The sequence below is a fragment of the Rattus norvegicus genome, chromosome 11, assembly GCF_036323735.1.
Source record: "Rattus norvegicus strain BN/NHsdMcwi chromosome 11, GRCr8, whole genome shotgun sequence".
Taxonomy (NCBI): domain Eukaryota; kingdom Metazoa; phylum Chordata; class Mammalia; order Rodentia; family Muridae; genus Rattus; species Rattus norvegicus.
The window spans coordinates 76,585,638-76,606,457 of NC_086029.1; the positions used below are offsets into that span (position 1 = coordinate 76,585,638).

The following is a 20,820-nucleotide window of genomic DNA, read 5'->3' on the forward strand; positions in this document are numbered from 1 at the left end:
TCATGGGCCTCCTACCTCTGTCACTCCTAAGGACTAGGATTAGAGGTATGCTGTCTCACTTGGCTAATTTTGAGTCCCTTCTTTGCTTTTTCTCTTATTAGGTTCTAGAAGGCTCTTGGACCTTGGAGAAGCTGGAAACAGTCAAGGCCATTTGAGGAGTCAGTCAAGGCAGGTCTTGAGGGCTGCCATCTAGTACGGAATTATTGAGGTGAGGCTGAGAAAGAGAGAAGGCAATGAGCAAATTTGCACAAAGTCTTAAAAATCATATATAGATCTTTTCAAAAATTAAAAAACACAAAGTTTTCTAAGGAGGGTCTTATCAACATTTCCCATAAAATGTTGAAAGCAGCAAGGAGTGTGGTATTGCATATAAAGTGACTTGGGTGTTTGCTTTTACATCATCATTCTACAGGAAATGTTTGGGCTGCAGAAATTACTTCTCCAATTCTTCAGCACACCCCGCTAATCTGTAGATGAGGATTCTAGATTCTTATTAGGAATGGTGGCTGCTCCATTTCCTTTGTCATCTACTTGTGATCACAGGGGACACTGTCAGGGCTATGAGAATGAAGGTATTCAAACCCTACTTCTTATTGTCTTGCTGCCTTGTCAAATGAAGGTACCCATGGTAGGCTCTAACTGTTGCCCGCCAGTATTCCCACCCACTTTCTTCTCTTCGAATAGAAGCCTCGTTTCTCAGGAAGCTGTTGGAAGCTCTTCACATCAGGGAAGATGAGATAACCCTTGTCTCACTCAGATCAAGATTGACGGACATGTGTCTGTCTTCCAGGAAACCAAAGGAGACATCTGCAGAAGAAGGCTTCCATTCCTGAATAGAAAGACAATACGTCCCCAGGTAAGAGACTTATGTCTACATGCCCTTCTGCCTTCTCTTTGCAGATGCAGAGCTCAAAAGCAAAAATGTCTTAGTTAGGGTTTTATCGATGTGGATAGGCACTATGATCACAGCAACTCTTACAAAGGGAAACTTTTAATTGAAGCTGGTTCACATTTCAGAAGTTTAGTTCATCATTGTCATGTCAGGAAGCATGGTGGCACACAGGCAGACATGGTGCTGGAGAGGTAGTTGATCCAAGGGCAGCAGGCAAAAGACTGAGCCACTAGGCCTGGCTTGAGCTTCTGAAACCTCAAAGCACCCAACTCTGGTGACACACTTCCTTCAGAAAGGCCACACCTACTCCAACAAGGCCACACCTCCTAATAGTGCCACTCCCTACAGGCCTATGGGGACCATTTTCATTCAAACCACCATAGAAAATAACAATACAACAAGCCAAGAGCAGGGAGCAGAAAATCAGGAAGGATGTAAGTCCAGGACTCCTCTGTGCTGCCATTTTCCCCATCCTGAACTGCTAACTTGAGACATCTTAATAAGAGAAGACAGTAGCTGCTAAACTAGTGTTAGATTTTCTGATACTTAGAGTTGAATGAACTCTTAATCGGATCATGATCTTTTATTAAGAGAAATAGAGCACCCTTCAGACCTTAATTTTATTCACAGACTCTAAAATAAATGCTAATGAATGAACAAGATGTCCCCACTTGTCAAATTTCCGTTGCTGGGTGCTATGGAATTACACAAGGTGGCCCTCACTCGATAAGGCATTACTACTAATCATGCTGTCTCGGTTTGTACGGAAACTGTGATGTGGCTTTAGATTTTATAAATCTGGATTAGCCTAATGAAACTCCCAAGGGCCTCATGATTAGGCAAGAGTCCTCTGGGAAAAGCTCTCAGACACTCACGTGGAAACTGCTTCTTTCAAAATCACTTCCCTTCTCTTGCTCTATTAATATACCCATTGGGTTCCTAAATTAAACCATAGGATTTCTTTGCTCTTAGACCTAAAGACAGCAAGGCTTCAACACTCCCATACTCTGTACATCTGTTTCTGATGGCATCATAAGTACACACCTTCCTCTTCAGCCAGATGCTAGTTTATTTAGTCACGAGGACCTCCGCTTAGTCATTCCGGCAGCTCCTACAGCAGAGGGCACCAGAGCCTCCTGGAGGCAGGAGTTGAGTACCGGCTGAGTCATGGGGTAACACTAAACTGTGCATCATGTGGGCGTCCTCACAGCACCACCTCATTTAACCCTCACAAAATTTTGGGGGAAATAAATCACCCCTTCCTTTTAAATAAGAGCACAAGACTTAGAGAGGTTTCACATGCTCTGGCTCATTTGGCTGTCAAAGCACAAACCGAACTGCAGAACCTGTATTCTTCATGGCCTTTCTGAAACCGAAATTCACATATAATGGTTACTCATAACTACCTAGTAATTATATCAAAAGCTAATATATTAAAATCAACAATGCCCCCACACCCTACCAGAAAGAATCGCTACTCGTTATAGCGTGCTTGTATCGTGATAGGTTGGTTCATTCTGCTGTTGCAGGCTGTTATGCGTCCCCCACATGGATGCTGGGAACTGAACTTGGGTCCTCTGGTAGAGCAGTCAGTTCTCTTACCACTGAGTCTTTTCTCCAGTTCTTAAGTAATTTCCTGATCCTGACTTATTTACCTGCCCTGGCTAGTGCCAAGAGGTAGATGCTGTCTAAACATTAAAGTGTCTCTTACTTGCCAAGTACTCCTTCACCTCGTGCGTGCCACTGCCTTTGCGCCCATTATATTTACTGGAAAATGGAGTGTTTTGTTTTGTTTTCTAAACCTTTTCTTCAGTTGACCCTGGAAACCCGGTACCAGGATCTCCAGAAACAGAGCTATCTTTTTTTTTTTTTTTCTTTTTTTCGGAGCTGGGGACTGAATCCAGGGCCTTGCGCTTGCTAGGCAAGCGCTCTACCGCTGAGCTAAATCCCCAACCCCGAAACAGAGCTATCTTCATTGTTGATTTTAACTTTCTAAATCAGTGGTCTTCAGCCTGAGGCTAAAGTTCCCGCAGTCTTATTCTATCCCTGGTGTTTCTAATCGGTTGGTCTGAAGCATATCTTGGGTACTGGGAGTTAAAGATCACATACACACTTGATGCTGACAACCTGAGTTTGTTCACGCTCAGCGCAGGAGAGCTCTTTGTTGCGTGGAACCGTCTTGTGCACTGCAGTGTGCTTATCAGTGGACCGGAAGTCTCTTAATTTTCCTGGATGAGTTGTACTGGGGGTAAAGGAACAAGGTGGCCTCTGTTGAAAATCACTGGTCTAGGGGGCTGGGGATTTAGCTCAGTGGTAGAGCGCTTGCCTAGCAAGCGCAAGGCCCTGGGTTCGGTCCCCAGCTCCGAAGGAAAAAAAAAAAAAAAGAAAAGAAAAGAAAAGAAAATCACTGGTCTAGGGACACTTCTGGTAACCTAGACTGTAAGACGTCTTTTAGGAAGAAAAATGTCAAGGGTGACTGGTATCACACACTCTTTTAAATGGCAAAATATACAGAGATGCCGAGGAGGTCTTGCTGGGAATCTTCCTGTCACCGGAAGGAACTTAATCGGGGTGCTTTCTGTTCTTTGGAGTTTTTCTTTCCAAGCCAAAAAAAAAAAAAAAAAAAAAAAAAGACTTTTTTTTTTTTTTTGAGAATTAAGGAAATGACACAGATTTTCCTAATCGATCTGAGGTACCCAGAAGGGAACTAAATCTTTTTTGCTTTCTAAATTAGTGTGCACAGTCTGGCCTGGGTGAGGTCTTGTCTCAGGATGGGGAGTTGCTGCTGTACACGGAGAGATAAAGTATAGAGTCCTGGGCACTAAGTGTATGGAAACGTACGCCACATGTCTGACCTCAGGAGGAGCTCGGTGCCCAACCGATACCAGAGCAACCAGAGTGAGTCAGAGCTGAGGTGCTGGGGTACAGCGTAGGGTTAACCACGTGGGGCTCATAACTCCGTGGAGGAAAGGCTGAGGCTTGTCAGTAGACGACTTTAGTGGTGGACTTTGTTTGGGATGGGAAGCACCATGAAAATTGGAGAGTGAAGGGGAAAAGGGGGATGGGTGCGGTAGTCGTACCTTTGTGCCTCTGAGCGGACCTTAATCCTTTCAAGAGTTCCAGGGAACTGAACGCAAACTTCAGCGGAACGCAAACTTCAGCGGTACGGAGCAAGAGAGCCTCCATCTTTATTCACAAGTTCCCATTCGTCGTTGCTTGAGGGCTACGCCCACACAGCCATTCTTTTGCTGGGTTCTGATTTGACACCAGCGGCGGGTAGTTGAGAGCAGCTGGAGAGTGATTGGCTATGGGACACAGCTTCAGCCACAATGGTTGTTTTCTATCATATTTAAATGTGGCTCTGCTAGGTAACAGTGCTTAAGTTTTAATAAGGGTTCTACTGTATCAAGGAACATTGGGAAAGTATAATAATGCGTTACCCTCAAAGATACCGGCACCTTATTTATTCATTTGCTTATTGATTGGAGACTGCAAAATACAACTGCCACGAACTGAGCAGCCCTCCCAACCCTGCTCTCAACTCCACTCTCCACAAGTCTCTGGTCCACTCAAAAACAAACGTTCTCCTTTTTTGGCTACTACCTCATTAGTTCAGGACGGTGTCAGGATTTTCGGTAGCGGATGCTGGTTTTTGCTTCTCTTCTTCTATGGACAGCTCATTCCAATTCCGCTTTCAGCTCTTTGAACCCAGAAGGTCTTTTTGTTGGCAAGTTTTCCTTCTCATGCCACCCCAGCCTGCCCCTACCCACAATGGCTTCCTTCTTCCTCTTTAGGTCTGGCTAACTGCCACTTCCCCACTAAAGACCTCACATTCTAGAGAAAGTCTTCCTCCAACAGGGAAAAGGATTGCGAGCCAGGAAGGAGATAGGAACTCCAACAGAGATAGGAAGACCAACAGAGTCAACGAACCTGGATCCTTGGGGCCCTCAGAGACTGAACCACCAATCAAAGCACATACCTGGGCTAGACCTAGGCTCCCTGCCCATGTGTTCTTGGTCCTGAACAACTGGAGCAGGGGCTATCTCAAAAGTTGTTGTCTGTATGTGGGATATGTTCTAGCTGGGCTGCCCTATCTGGCCTCAGTGGGAGAAGAAGCACCTAGCCTCACAGAGACTATAAGAGCCACGGTGGGAGGAATACCCGGGGGGCACATCTGCTCAGAGGAGAAGGGGGGAGGGAATGGAGGGAAGGATTGTAGAAGGGGGTGACTGGGAGGGGGGGCAGTGAGTGGGATGTAAAGTGAATAAGTAAAAAGGGAGAGAGAGAGAGAGAGAGAGAGAGAGAGAGAGAGAGAGAGAGAGAGACTTCTGCAATCCAACTTAGCTGTTGCTATATTTCAATCCCTTGGTTTTTGTCTGGCATGCTTATGATTACTGCTTTTAGACATTGCATATCTACATTGTTTCTTTCACTAGAATACAATCTTTCTACAGGCCAGAATTATGTCCATGTCCTTGACATCTCTAGTAAGGTTGCCATATTTAGTAAAGGGAGCTATTAGTTTCCTAGTTAATTTTAAAGACAAGATGAACCCTGAGTAACATTTTAGTATAAGGCTGTTAGAGAGTTGGCTACAAGGTGGTTATCACTAAAATTATTTATGGTTTCTCAGAAATTCAAATTTCACTGGGCTTCTTGTAATTCATCTGGTGGCAGTCTAACCCCTGGGACCTAACATATGACTCTCACCAAGTATTACTAGAAGAAAACTTGGTGGCAGCAAATTTAAGCTATCATCATGGCAACAAACCAGCGAGGGTAGGCTAATCCAAGAAAAGTCATGACAGCTATCACTTTCCATATTTCTGTTCTGGTTTGTGTATCTTTTCACCCCAGGAGAACACAGTCAATCGACTTCCAAAGTCTTGGGCATCCCCATACCCAGAAGGACATAGGCCTTATAAAGGAAGTTGTTGGGTTCAGCCTTCCATACAATTGCCCATCGTTTTTTAGGTGACCTTCTCCTCAGGTATCAATTTCTACTGCCTCTGTCTTTCAAGCCCAAGAGCTCCCTGAGGAGGAGTCTGAGTCTTCCATTTCAAGCATTCATTCACGGCCCTCTGCTCTCGGGCTTCCAGCCCTCTGCTCTCAGGCTGGTAGTAGGGATTTCGCACAGGATTACCAAGTGGATGGACAAATGGATGACAAGAAGCATGAGCAACTGTCCCAGTTCAAGGAGGCTGACGAGTTTCCTAGGATACAGGACCTTTTCTATAAGGACCAGAGCAACCCAGATCTGGGCACCGGGAACCCAGACAGCTGCTCCCTTGAGGTAGGTGGATTTCTGCTTGTCCTTGGTTGCTGGAGTTTTTGTCTCATATCATTGTGCACGTCTACCAGAATTAGATGCCTGGTGTTCTGGATAGCCACAGTTTACACTAATGGCTGGTTGTTTGGAACTCTGCTGACCTCCTCAACTTCCCCCCGTCCCTTGAGTGACCTTAAGGCCTGGCTGCAGATTCCACTTCAGCTCCTAGTTCTAACAGACCCTTCCTTGTCCATAGTCTCTGGCAGATACCTGGACTTGCACTCTTTGAGTTAAGCCCCCAGGCCAAGCTCATGGGAAATACCCTCACCCCCAAGCTCCCAGCCATGGGCCTATCTGACCCACCAGTTCTGGACACCAAGACCTGGAAATGACCACTTACAACTTCCACAGAAACACAAATTTATTGATGGATTAGAGAGCCATAGGCACTTCTGAATTCATGTCCACAGTCATTGTGAGTTTCTTGAATATGATGAGTAAATCTCATTCTAATCGCAGTCCCTGATAGCGCCAGAGGTGTGAGGCTCTCGAGGAAGCCATGCGAGCCTGTTCTCAATTACTGTAGAGGGCTCCGGTCTCACTTAGGCTCTGTTGGGCTCCTGGAAGTGGGGGTGAAGTGGGCCTGGAGAGGCTCCCAGCATTTGTAGTAGTCCTCATCCAAACAACCACAGGTCTTGAGTCCCCACTTGGTGACTGCCAAACTCAAGGAAGATTCAAACATAAATGCCTATAGGAAATAAGATAGAGGCGAGAAGATAGAGGTAAGGGGACCAAAACAGCACGTTTAATGAGATGCTGAGAGAAGGAGTGGGTAGACAAAACATGGGACTTATGCTTATCCATACTGCCATGATGAAGAAAGGGAACCCAAGCCCTGGAGTCTGGATCTGGCCTAACCGTGCATAAGCAGATGAAGCTGTATGCAAGGTTTCTATCGACTTAGTGCCTTGAGTTTCATTCTGTGAGGTGAATTAGGCAGGTCGGGCCAGCATTGCTCAGAGCATTCTGGGAGAATCCTGGGATCTTAAGGACCATCACTTATGTTCTTATATGAGTTGAGAGGATAGGACTTAGCACGAGACACCCCAAGACCAAATTCTCAGCACAAAGGAGATTTACAGAGGGTGAGGGTCAGGGGAGGGAACAAAGGAGAAGAGAAGGGAGGGATATTTGTCCTAGAGGGACAAAGGACTGCCTCTGGATAGATGAGACAGATGTCGGCTGTAGGCAAATGGCAGTTTATAGTGGGAAAGGGGGAAACTCCGAGTTAGGAAGAGTTGGTTAATTTTTATTGGGCATGTTAATTATGGGAGCCAAAATGGGGGGGGGGGCTTTTGACTGTTAGACTTTAATAATTTGATAGCTGGACCTCAGCTTGAGGAGGAGGAAGTGGGCAGATAAGGAAACAGAGCTTGGCTGGTTTTAGGAAGGTAATCTAATGGCTTTTAGCAAGGAGGAGAAGGGTAAAAGGCCAAATCTGTCAGTGCCACGTTTGCCACCCTCGGGCCTGTTAGAGCTCTTTATGTGTGACACATGATGGTAAATGGTGGCAGATCTGAGTTCTTAGCTTCTTCAGGAGCCCGACCAAGAGTTCAGGTCAGAAAAGGGTAAGGAAGAGAGAAGAGGAGACGGTCTCACTGTGATCTGAATGTTTCTGGTACAGTTGAAAGAAGCCAAAAAATACTCTGTATATCTTAGCCATTTCAACGTCCTGTCAGTTGTCGATGTTTCTATCTATAGTGTCTCTTATGAAATAATAGCAAACAACCCAGACCGTACGGTTCTTTTCGCTCTCATTAGGAAATCAAAACCACTACAGACAGACAGACAGACCAAAGGAAAATTATGTAATTCTCCTGTGACACCACACGGAACACCTGCATTAATGTTGGGGGGTGGGTCTCACATGCACTAATTTCTCTTTGTATCAGGGAGTCTTGTGTCTCTGCCTGACTTCTATGACAGGCTTTAAGGTAGGGCTTTGGATGAGATGTGCAGTATAAAACCCTCTTCACACACACAAGGGCAAGTGTCACAGCCATTATCGTCGCTGTCTTCTGCTGACGGCTTAAGACTTCTTCGCTGTGAGGCTCAGCTGTGAAGGGTCACCTGACATTAACCACTTCCCACTGGGATAAGGATAGGACAGACTGATCTGTGTCTAAGTTACATGATGGGTAAAGGAGACACAAACTTAGGTCTAGGCAGTTTCTCTTTATGTGTATGTGTGTGTGTCTGTATGTGACCATGCATACAGGTATGCAAGTGCCTGTGGAAGGTGCCCCCTAGATACTCTGGGCCTCCAGAAACCCAGTCTCCTACCATCCCAATCCTCTTCCCAGGACAGCTTCATCTTGGACATTAGTCAAGTTCTTACTGTGTGTAAAAACACCCTACGCCTCACTTTTGTGGAATACGGCTTCACGGTAGCACAGCTTTCAAAACCCCGTTTGGAGGCCCAAGGGTAATTCAGGAACAACTCAATGGCCATTTGAAGACTTTCAAGGGCTGTCAGAGGCAGTAGCCTGAGATTGGCAAACTGTGCGTGACAGAGATATAGGTTTCTATAGATACCCTGGGCATATCACTGAAGGGAGTAACGGAGCCAGGGCTAAGAATATAGGAAGGACTCCATGTGCCTTTCTCTACACAAGCAGTTCTGGCTCTGGACTTGTACTGAAAGCAAACCCCAGTGGACAGGTGGGGCCACTAATGCTAGGGGGTGGACAAGCTAGGCTTTGAGTTAAGCAGGTCTGTGTTATGAGCTTTAAATTATGTAGCAGTGAAGGCATTTGTTTTTAAAATGTGAAGTAGGTTTGCTTGATGGCTTAGCATAAAATTTTTTCTTGTGGCCCATTGAGTCTATTTCCAAGAATGAAAAAGTAAATAAATAAATAAATACAATAAAATCAAGTACCACAGCCAGCCAACTGCAATTGTGTTCTGCCACAGTGTTTGCAGCCTGGCACAAGAGGAATACAAACCAGGGCCTAAATCAGCTTCCCCCATGCCAAAGGAGAACAAAGAAAATGAAAAACAGTGAGAATAGCTGTTTCCTACTCCCAACCATGGTGAAGCAAAGGCTGCTTGGCCCTCCTTGGTTTTAGAAACATTCTGCCTTCTTTGGTACTGTGGTCCTCAGGATTACTTCCCACACAGAATACTCTGAGATAGAACACGAGCACACACACACACACACACACACACACACACACACACACACCACAGACACACACACACACCACAGACACACACACACAGACACACCACACAGACACACACACACACACCACAGACACACACACACAGACACACCACACAGACACACACACACACACCACAGACACAAACACCACACACACACACAGACACACCACACAGATACACACACCACACACCACACACACACACACCACACACACACACACCACACACACACACACACACACCACACACACACACACACCACAGACACACACACACAGACACACCACACAGACACACACACACACACCACAGACACAAACACCACACACACACACAGACACACCACACAGATACACACACCACACACCACACACACACCACACACACACACACACCACACACACACACACACACACACACACCACACAGACACACCACACAGACACACACACATACACACCATAGACGCACATACACATACACACAGACACACAGACACCGGGCTGCATTTACATACAGCAAGACCCTTCAAAGTGTATCGATAATGTCTCCTTGCATTTGAAGTTAGTGAACACACCATAAGGAGTCCTCTGGCTGGATAGTGCACCCATTCTACAGATGGGAAAACAAAAGATGGAGATGCTGCAAAGGAACCAAGCTAGGACTTGAACTGGTCTTACTCTCGGTTCAAACTCTTTCTACACTGTCGCAGCACAAGTGTAGCATGTGCATAATGCTGTATGTATTCACACTTGTAACATGCACACGCAGACACAAAATTCTCCTCATTCCACCTCTGTGACTTTGGAGAATAAAAAAATAACTGCTTTTCTCTACAGACGTCTGGGGCACCCGGGGGAAGCCCCTGAAGTATTATTGCTTACCATGGTGCCGTCTGCTATCCTCTCAGGTTCCAGTTTGGCCTTGCTGGCCTTCTCAAAGCAGTCTGCGTCGGGGCCATGAGGGGTCATGGCACTGTGCAGACTGCCTCCCCCTGGCAGGAATCCACCTTGCTTTGCCTCATAGTGACCTTTGATGAGTCCCATGAACTCACTCATGCAGTTCCCTGGGGAGGTAGAATCAGCATTGTTTTCATTATCCAAGGCAAGACCTGTGAAAACATCAGTACCTCCCAAACAGTATCTCTTCTAGGCTTTCATATTCCAAATCCACCAAATATTCCACACTAGCACATGATTTCATCACAGTTCTGGTTCCCAGTCTAGAAAGTGAAGCAGTACGTGTGTGTGCGTGCGTGCGTGCGTGCATGCGTGCGTGTGTGGGTGTCTGTACATAATGATACAGGATAAAACTCTAGACTTACAGTGCATTATTATGTGATAATCAATAGATAGTTGGTCTCTATGAAACACAGTTCATAAATACTCTCTATTATAGCAGATAACTGAGTCTGAACATGTTAGAATCTTATTCTTCTGTTCTCCCAGAACCCTAAATCTGAACACTGGAAGCGATCTTACCTCTGCTTCATACGTAAGGCTTTTCTACCTCGTGTCCTATGGACTACTCCCCGGGGCCTGCTTGTCATACCTTCAGTGGATGAGCATGCTCTCCAGAGCAAGCTAGCATTGCTACTGAATATCTCTCAGTGTTGGTTATTTTTTTATATTAAACGGACATGTTCACATAGCTTTCAAGAGTCATACCAAGGGCTGGAGAGATGGCTCAGTGGCTAAGAGCACCGACTGCTCTTCCAGAGTTCCTGAGTTCAATTTCCAGAAACTATATGGTGGCTCATAATAATCTGTAATGGGGTCTGATGCCCTCTTATGGTGTGCATGAAAGCAGTGACAGTGTACACATGTATGTAAAATAAATACATCTTTAAAAAAAAAGAGTCACATCAAATCTGACAAAGTCCACCATGCTTCCATTCTTTTGGTATTTTGTTTCTATCGAAATAAATAAAGCTCTTTATCAACACAGTAACACCTGAAAAGCAAGGAATTAAGAAATCTGACACATGGGTGATTCAGGGTACCTTTCCAGCTCTGTCTATCCATTCATCTGTCTGTTTTCCATCCCCTCACTTTCCCCTCCATCATCTATCTATCCATATTCAAAAAATATAATTAGATGCTATTCTAACTCCTGTGGTATAAAAGGAATAAGAAATAGCCTACTAAAGCTGCTTGTTGCTTCCCCTGTGGGAAGATGGAGCAGGTAGAACACAGGACAGTACAGTGACAGCCCTGGCAAAGTCTGACTCTTGACAGGCAAGGGCTATGCCCTGCTTCCCTCTATGTGGACTGTAAGCAGGACTGTACCCTAATGTCTATAACCAACCGGACAGCCACCCCTCCCTTCCCCCAGCACAACACACTGCTCCAGGCCTGGGGGTGAAGGTGCAGAAGCCCTGAGAAGTAGGTGAGGTTCGGATCATAGTCCCATGTGCATCTCATGAAGCAGATAAAGGAAAGTCAGCCAACGGGAGCCCTGGGAATCTGTATTTTAAGAACAGTTCCGCATGTAGCTTCAATTGACAGTCACATTTCTCGCTGTAGTACATGTCACCAGGGTCACCTTCACAGCTTAATTTTAAGAGGAGAGCAAGATGGAATTTGGTTTTGATCTGAATGTGAATTTAGTTAGCAATGGGTTTGGTGAAGATACTCTATATCACTTTCGATATTTCAAAGGACAGTGGGAAGGTAGACTTTGCCTTTCTGATTAAATCTGGATCTTGTTGACTAGGGGGCATTAAAATGACTAGAGGCAATATTTCTATAGAAATAATTCTCCAATTCCCCTTAAAGTCACATCAAAGTAGCAAAGATTTTGAGTATCACTGAGGCAATATTTTTATATCTCCAATAAAACTAATTTCTAACTTAGGTTTCTGTGTTTTTTTCCAAATCAACTCAGGGTACCATTTCTTTCTAGGAGGTTATAAACGCGTCATCGGAGGCATTTCACAAGGCCCACTGTACAGGCAGTCTGCAATACAAACAGAGATGAAGGAATGGGTTGAGAGCTGGGAGCACAGTGGTGCTCTTATTGTCTGTCTTCCCAGGAGGGGAGAGAAACCCTCCACCACTGCTCTCAACATAGATCTGTAGACCTTCTGGGTCAGAAGCCTTTGGCTCCCTAGTTCAAAGTGCAGGCGCTCTGAGTTTCTACTTTAAAGCCAATGAATTAAACTCTGGGAGAGGGAAGCTCCAGAACAAACTTAAAAGAGAAAGGGTACTCTTGATGGTGACCTCAAAGGGGCAGGCTGGCTGTCACCTGACTGTGAAGTGGCCTTCTTTCATCCTGACAGCCTGAAGTTCCCACCCTCACAGACGCTTACAGTGCCTGTTCAGTGCAGCCATACAGCATCGAGCTCTGGTACCTGGGAACTGTTACAGAGAGGAATCTCACATAAACAGAAGGTTCTGTAGTTAACTATGGGAAATGATTTGTTTGCTAAAGGGTTCCAGCTGAAAATGCATGACAGAATCATCCCAGAATTCTTTGCTCCAAATTGTAAAATTCTCCTGGAAGCAGCGTTGTACCTTGACCTTTAATTTGCACAATTAAAAAATGTCAAACTCATTAAATACAGCTGCCATATACCTTATTCATTCCTGGCAATGGATTCCCCGACTGAATCAATATTTCCAGATGTGTATCATGCTCAGGCCCTGGCACTAGCCATGTCAATTAGCGGTCAGTGTCTGCTTTGGCATCAGACAATCCACAATTAAACCCTGACCCTGCACTGAACTGACTGTGAGGCCTGGAGACTGGCTTATTCCCAGGGCCAGTCTGGTCTTCTGGAAAACAGAAAGGGAGACGACTGATATTTGCTTGCTCTTGCTGCTGTTCTAAGACCTGAGAAAGGTAATACTTAAAAAAAGAAGAGAGAGAGAAACTTCTAATAGGGCCTTAGAAACTAGCCAACAATCACTAGTCATATTAACACAAAATAAAACTTGATTTGTTCCAACTACCTTCTGTGCTGTGCTGGCGCCTGGGAGAGAAAAGCCATCGAATGGTCTCACCCATAAGCGAATTCCACCAATTCTACCAACTCTGCCCACATCAACCTGTCAGCAAGAGATGTGTACGTGTGCAGTAGTGGCGTGACTGTCATAGGGAACCAACTTCGCTTTAGACTTGAGGCCTGTGACAGGTGAGAGATCTATCTTATGCTTGGTTTTGAAAATCTAATCCGGGCTGGAGAGATGGCTCAGCGGTTAAGAGCACTGACTGCTCTTCCAGAGGTCCTGAGTTCAAATCCCAGCAACCACATGGTGGCTCACAACCATTTGTAATGGGATCTGATGCCCTCTTCTGGTGTGTCTGAAGACAGCTATAGTGTACTCACAATAAATAAATAAATAAAATCTAATCCTTGGGAGGTCATAGGACCAGTGGGGTAAATCAATACTGATAATCAGCTACATATACATGATGTCAAATTTTCTTCTAAACACCCATCCTCATTTCGTAGACAGAAGCTACTCTCAACCTCACTCAAAGAAGCTTCCATTTGCAGTGGACATTGGTGAATTCAGAGTCTCATGGCTGCCCAAAATGAATTATGTATAACATCCCCTCTAAGCCAATGTAGTTATGAACTCATAGAAGCTTTGATTACTGGTGCAGGGACTGCACATGACAGACCCTCCCCATGGCCAGTTATGGGAGGGACTAACAAGAACTTTCCCTTTGCTGTTGAATTATAGGCCACATATAGGGGATGCAAGGAAAAGGAGCCGTCTATGATGGGCAGCTGTGACCTTCAGTGTGTACCAACTGGTATACCTTCTAGACTCCAGTTTCGATCATAAGGACATAGAGAAGGTCTTGGTCAAACTCAGAGGGACACAAACTAAACAAACGGAAAGGGATGTGGGAATGGGCTCCAAAGAGACGAAGGAGGATGATGTACAGGGGACAGGTGAATATGAGAAAGGGTAGGGGTGAGAACAATCAGAATGCATTATATATCTTTGTGTATGCATATGTATAACATTGCCAAAGAACAAATTTAATTAATAACGCCTCCATCTTCCAGAATAGTCTGTCTCCCAAATTGTAATCTGCTTTGCCAAAATAATCAAAGAAAGGACATTTTACTTGTACCTGAAACAGATTTTTGTTTCTCCAAACAAACCAAAACGCCTCTACTCCCACTACTCCCCACCTTTAAGGAAAAAAAAAAAGATCTGAAATGTACTCTTCCTTCGCACTCTACCAACCTGTCTGTCTCTCTTTAGGCCCAGAGGAACAGGAGCGGGGTTTACTCACTTTACTGCCCCCTCCAGACTCTCAAAGCCCAGGAGCAGCGTGAGAGGCAGGACTTCAAACTCAACGCAGGCCAGGAGGTCCAAGAACAGCCTGGCTATTGTCCTCAGTGCCTAGTTGCTTTGCTGTTTCTCAGGTGTGTTCTGGTGAGAGAGAGACTTACTGTGGTAATAAGGAGGTCTGAAGGTTTTATCTGCAACCCCCCACCGAGGTGGGAAGATCACAAAGTCAGCAATGGCCACTCCAGGTCGGAGAGACTTGGCGGTCAGCACTGTGAAAATGGAAGGATCCTGTGAATACACAAGGGGAGACTGAATGTAGGACGACATGGGAGGTGTCTGAAGAATGACAGTGCATCACCTGAGCGGGAGAGCGTTTTCAAGCGACAGTTTCTGATTAAGTGACCCAGGTCAGGCTTAGATATTTGGGCTCCGGTAGAGAGGTGTGGTAATCACTCCTGTGACTGTCCTCTTGCTGTGATTGAAGCAAAATGCATTCACAGCAGATAAGAGGACTGACAGCTGCATCTTTGGCCTGCCTGAAGCTACATCATGGCGTCCTTATTACCCTACGGCCCTGAGAGCCTGAGTCCTACTTGTACTCCCAGGCTGAATGTCAGGGAGCTTGGTGATGCTCAGAGGATGCTGGAACAAACAGCATCTGCAGCCTACCGTAGAGGAAGGCCTGCTTCAGGCAGGAAAAATCTGAGAGCTGGTTAACTAATTCTGACTCTTGATTGACTCCTAGATTCTGAGTATTGCCTTACATGGTGGTGGTGCAGAGAGGGATATTCTGCGGGACGAGATTACACGTTTTCAAAAACTTTAGCCTCCTAGACGGAAAGTCCAAGATTCCATTTAATTGATATCCGTATTCCCTTTCAGACGTGGTGCTAACGTCTGGAGATTCAAAGATTGGGAATCTATTCTCCACGCCTTTAACTTTAATGGGAGGGGGGAGGAGTGGCTATTTCTTTTTCAACATAACTCTGTTGAATTTGTTCTTTGACAGTCTCCTACGTTTATACAGTGCATTCGGCCCTGAGCAACCCTTCTCTCTGCCTCCACCAGCTCTCATCTCCTCTGACAGGATCTGGGAAAGCGAACAAAAGAAAGGGAGAGGGGGAGGGTAGAAGAGAAAAGAGGAAGACGGGGCGGGGATTTTTATCAGAGCAAATAGAAGAGATCTGGGGGTACACAGAGACTTTGTAAAGCCAGGAGAGGGTTAAAGGCAGTGCAATGAAGGACGAAGGAGGGGCAAGGCGTATTGGAGAAAGGAACCCGGGGCCAGATGGAGAAGAGTATCAAATGCCACGCTTCAGAGCTCAGAACTAATCCTAAACCATGGGGAGCCTGCAAAGGTTTTCTAAAGCAATGGTGGGATAATCAGATCTGAATTTGGAGGGGAAATGGCTACTGCAGCAGTAAGGAGGAGATCTGACGTCTATACAATCAAATAAAACAACAAAGTAAAACAAAACAAAAAAATCAGCCCAACCCTTCTTGCTGGGAGAGCTTCCTTCCTTTTCATCTGTCATGGGAAACAATCTGAGACCATTAAAAGAAAGGAAAGGTAGGGAGGCTCAAATAGAGCTTTACCAAGGTCTCAGGATGCTTCTTCGTGATGCTTTGGGCTTGGCATCTTCATTTTCTTTTTTCCCCTTTGGTTTTATTAAGATTTGAGGTTGTTCAGAAAGGTAGTTTTGTCCCCCTAGAGATAAGCTGAATTGGCTCAGAGTAATCCTTCTATCTCTGATTCTCTGGCTTCTGCCCCAATTATCCCTCAGCTTGTGGGTTAAGTTAATCTATTATGAAGTATACTGCAAAACGAACTTACCCTCGAGGTCTCAGAGCTAGCACTCTATCAAGCATGTGGGCTCGTGGGAGCCTGTACCAGAGACCAGGGACCTATTTGTGGCACCCTAATTGACTGAAAAATATGACCAAGTTCAAACATTAGGCTTTAAAAAAAAAAAACCTCAAGCAGTCAACCTTTGAGTAACTTTAGAAGAGGGCTTCCCTGCCCTTCACTGCCAACCATGGCCACAAGCTGAGGCTGGTAAACAGGTAGGCGGCCAGGGCAAGCAGAGTCATGCCAGGTGCTGCAAGGTGCCCAGACCTCCTCCGGACCTGTAAATGACTTTTCCTCTAGTCTTCATTATTACCATTAGTGGCTTTCCCTTTGCCCATGCATGAGAGTTGTGATTACTCTGGAGGAAAGTAAATTGGGTTGAGTATTTCTAGGCTTCCTCATTTGCCAAGTGAATGTTCCTTCATCAAAGGACACATGATCTGGTGGAGGCTTTGCATGGATGACCTTGAAAACTTTAGATGAATGAATGCCACAGGTAAATGCTAGATCCCTCCCATCCAAGGGTTATTCTGTCCCCAGGGTCCCTGCATGGCCCAGACTTACTGCATGGTCAAAGGCCACCGCATTGATGACCATGAAGTTCTCGAGGTTGTACTTGTAGGGTGTATAGTTTCCATGCCAGGCCACGACATTGAAGGGGGAGACATCCTAATCACAGAATCCAGGAAAGCACGGTCTTAGATTGCAATGCTCTTGTAGCTGTAAAGTTACAACACTTACTGACATGACCCCTTTTATATGGTAGTGTTCTAAATTTAAACAGAGCATCCTTTGGGAGAACCATAGCTAACTTGATCTGGGGTTGCTTCACACACCCTCTCCCAGGTTGCTTCGCCACTAAGCCCTCTTTTCTAGTTCATAAGCTGCAGCTGCCTGTCTCATCCCACATAGAGAAGAAGCCTAGCACACCCACCAACCAACCAGTCCTTTTTCAATGTTTAACATAACCGTGGGAATCTGTAGAGGCCAGCAATCCTCAAACAATCTGTTTCCTGGTGTAGCAGGCACTTGCTGTGATATTTCTCCAGGGCTTTGCGGCCTAGAGGAACTTCTCATAGACACAGTGTCTGCTCTGAAGCTTAGAAAAGAAGACACCTCGAAGAGATCCAGCCTAAATGTCTGAGATTTGAGAATGACATCAACATCTTCCCTGGTTTTGTCTTGGGGAGGAGATCACTTTTATGGCTTTACAGGGTTATTATCTTCCTCACTGGTACTGTGCATCTAGTCAAGATAAAGGATCCAGCGCAGACTGTTCTAAAGTTCAAGGTGCATAGTTGGTCCAAGTGCTAAGAATAAGAGAGTCGAGTGCTCAGCTCTAAATGGGGTATCTATGTCAGTCCCCAGCCAGCTAGTCTAAGGCTCAAAGGCCATCCTGAAAGGAGAGGCAGAAAGAATATAAGAGCTAAAATATGGGAAATATGCAGAGAAATGTTGTCTTCTGCATATGACATGGCTATCAAACTAACGGACTCATAGAAGCTGAGGTTCCTAGCATGCAATGTGGACAAGATCAAGCAAGCCAAAATTCTGGTATAAAGAGCACAGATGTTCTCTAGGCCTCCAGGAACTGAAGGTGCACAACTGGTAGGATTTCCATGTCCCTGAGGATGGTCCTACACCTCTGCACATGTAGGTAGCATTAACTATCGAAGAGGATATGAGAAGAGGGACATGGGGAAATGGGGATGGATATAATCCTAGGTCAGTGTATTTATGATATTCTCAAGAGTAAATGGAAAAGACTTGAGGGGAACCATTACCCACCACGGCGCTGTTTGTCAGAGCCAAGAGGAATGCCTAGAAGGGTTGAGGTATCTGAGCCCTGTGACGATGGGAAAGTATTGGCATTCCTGGGCCTGAGAATTTAGAGGGAAAATGGTTCTATAGGACCCCAGCAAGATCTAGAACCATGAGAAAGGGTGCATTTGTAAATATTTATAGCCAGTTCTTTGGAGAAACAAAGTTCTGATTTATAGTGGTTGCTGATATCTGGGGTATGAATACTCTCAACTATATTATATCTTTCTCTCCAACAATATTTTTTTTCTGGTAAAAGGTTGGTTGAGTGCTTTCTCTTAAGTGATCCGGTTTTGAGGCTATTCAGCAGGAGCTAGATCAGGTCAGAAGCACTGAATAGAGAGGGAGAGAAATGTCCCACTCTCCTCCCTCCCCCCATCAATTTCCTTCAGGTTGAACCCAACCAAAGATAATAGACTGGGGACCCAAGCCACTTTGTGGATAAAGGCTCGCCTCCCAGGGCACAGACTAAGGCAGAGGAGAATGGACCAGTGCAACCGTCACAGGCCCTGTGGGAAGTAGAAAGCTGCTCCCTACAGCCAAAATGGAGGTTCAATGTCAATTGTATGCAGAAGAATAATAATAATCTGGAACATACTTAAAATTCATGTAAATATCTACTTCTAATTCCCCAGAACTTATCATTTTTTTGCCAAGTGAGAGTATTAATGCTGGTATGAGCATTTAAAAAAAATTATTTAATATATATTGAGTACACTGAAGCTATCTTCAGACACACCAGAAGAGGGCATCGGATCCCATTAGAGATGGTCTGAGTCACCACGTGGTTACTAGGAGTTGAACTCAGGACTTCTGGAAGAACGGTCAGTGCTCTTAACCACTAAGCTATCTCTCCAGCACAGGTGTGAGCATTTTAAACAAGGCTATCCAAAGGTTTCTAATACTAATGGTCCCTGAACAACTGTTGAGAAATACCAACCCAGCGAATATGAGGATGGCACACTGATGTTTGTTCCAGGGCTTAAGCAGAAGTTTCAGACTGGTTTGCCTTTGCTGGCTGGCATGGCCTTTTGATGCTATGCAAGGAAAATAATGAGTGCTAGGCTAATACAGACAGTAAATCAAACAAATAAAAAAATTAAACACATAATAGTAACAGAAGGGCCATCAGATACCATTTATTACATGATTAATCTGTCCTGATATTATACTCTCAATATGTTAAGTAATGATACATAGTAGTAACCTGGCGTGAGGGTATACACCTATAATCCTTTCTCTTGGGAGATAGAAGTAGAAAGATCAGGAATTCAAGGCCACTTTATCTACAACACAAGTTCAAGGTCAGCCTGTGCTACATGACACCTTGTCTCAAAAATGAACAAAATAAACATATAGTATTATAGCATAGATCGTATGTCATATTATTATTTTTCATGTGACAGCCTTACCAAAGGGACAGAATGTTGTCACATCTTAAAAGTAATTTTATATTATTGCCCATGATTCCACATCCTCAGTTTACTAGGCCTCTGGTATAATTGAAGCTAATCCACTAAGTTCTTTTTGTTTAGTGTCAACAATCAACCATTTGTATTTGAAATTAGATGGCCGTTGAGGAATATCAATCTTGGCTTCTCCTTGTGGTCATCTTCTTTCTCAGATCATTATTAGGAGGTCTCTATGTTACGTTTCCCATGTCATTCTTAGAGACCCGTACAATGTTGAATTTCCACTGCTAGATGAGGAGGTGCACAGTCTCTAGAGTCAAGCAGTTGGGGTTTTAACCCTGATTCCGCCCCCTTAGCACCATGAAGTAATTATCGCCCTGTGACCTGTTCCCATGACAATGTAATTTGCAGTACCTTGGTGTGTAATAAAGACAAAAGGATGTATATAATGTATATAATGTACCTACGGGGCTGGCCCTGGCTATCAACTGGTGCTTCTTAACTCCACACTCACTCCCTGGCTACCAACCATCTTACAGTACCTGTTTGGAAGCAAACAGCTTTCCCTGGTATTTATTAATCACGGTGAAACCACCCGGCACTTGACGATCTTCATACCAAGCAACAGGGATCAAGAAATCTCGAGGATTGGCCAAGCCATTTGCTCCTAGAAAACACAGAAACCCAAACTCCATTTAGACATTTCCAAGTCAAAGGAAAGATGCCCACAGAAGAAATCTTCTTCTGTATCATGAGCCATTCCACAGATTACTTTCTTCACCAAAACCCTTGCTTGGATACCAGTCAGGGCTATGGCTCAGTGCCTGTGCAGCCTATGTGAGGTCCTAGGTTGACCTGTCCAGCGGATCCAGTTATTCAGGGTCCCGAAGAGGCGTTCTACCTGTAGGTCAAGGGGGTGGAGAGAAAAAGGAGACCAAGCAAAGTTCTGTTGTCAAGGTCTTGTTTATTGAGAGAAATGTAGAGCATTCAAAGCTCTGAGGCAGGAATTAAAGCTTAGGGTGGGGGAGTATTGGGAAGTGCCCAAGGATATAAGGTGAATCACTAAACTGCAATATATCCTCCTTAAACAAAGA

At 44.9% G+C, this 20,820-nt stretch overlaps 1 protein-coding gene across 2 annotated transcripts in view; it reads right to left on the reverse strand.

Annotated features, from left to right (window-relative positions):
- Positions 1–6,564: 6,564 nt before the first annotated feature.
- Positions 6,565–20,820, reverse strand: part of Hgd (homogentisate 1, 2-dioxygenase) — a 51,575-nt gene continuing 37,319 nt past the window's right edge. The window contains 5 exon segments of one of the 2 annotated variants that reach the window (NM_001012145.1): positions 6,565–6,909; positions 10,274–10,455; positions 14,806–14,932; positions 17,058–17,162; positions 20,269–20,393. In NM_001012145.1, the coding sequence (NP_001012145.1) occupies positions 6,760–6,909; positions 10,274–10,455; positions 14,806–14,932; positions 17,058–17,162; positions 20,269–20,393 (689 nt within the window). In that variant the 3' untranslated portion in view covers positions 6,565–6,759. 2 annotated transcript variants of the gene reach the window in all.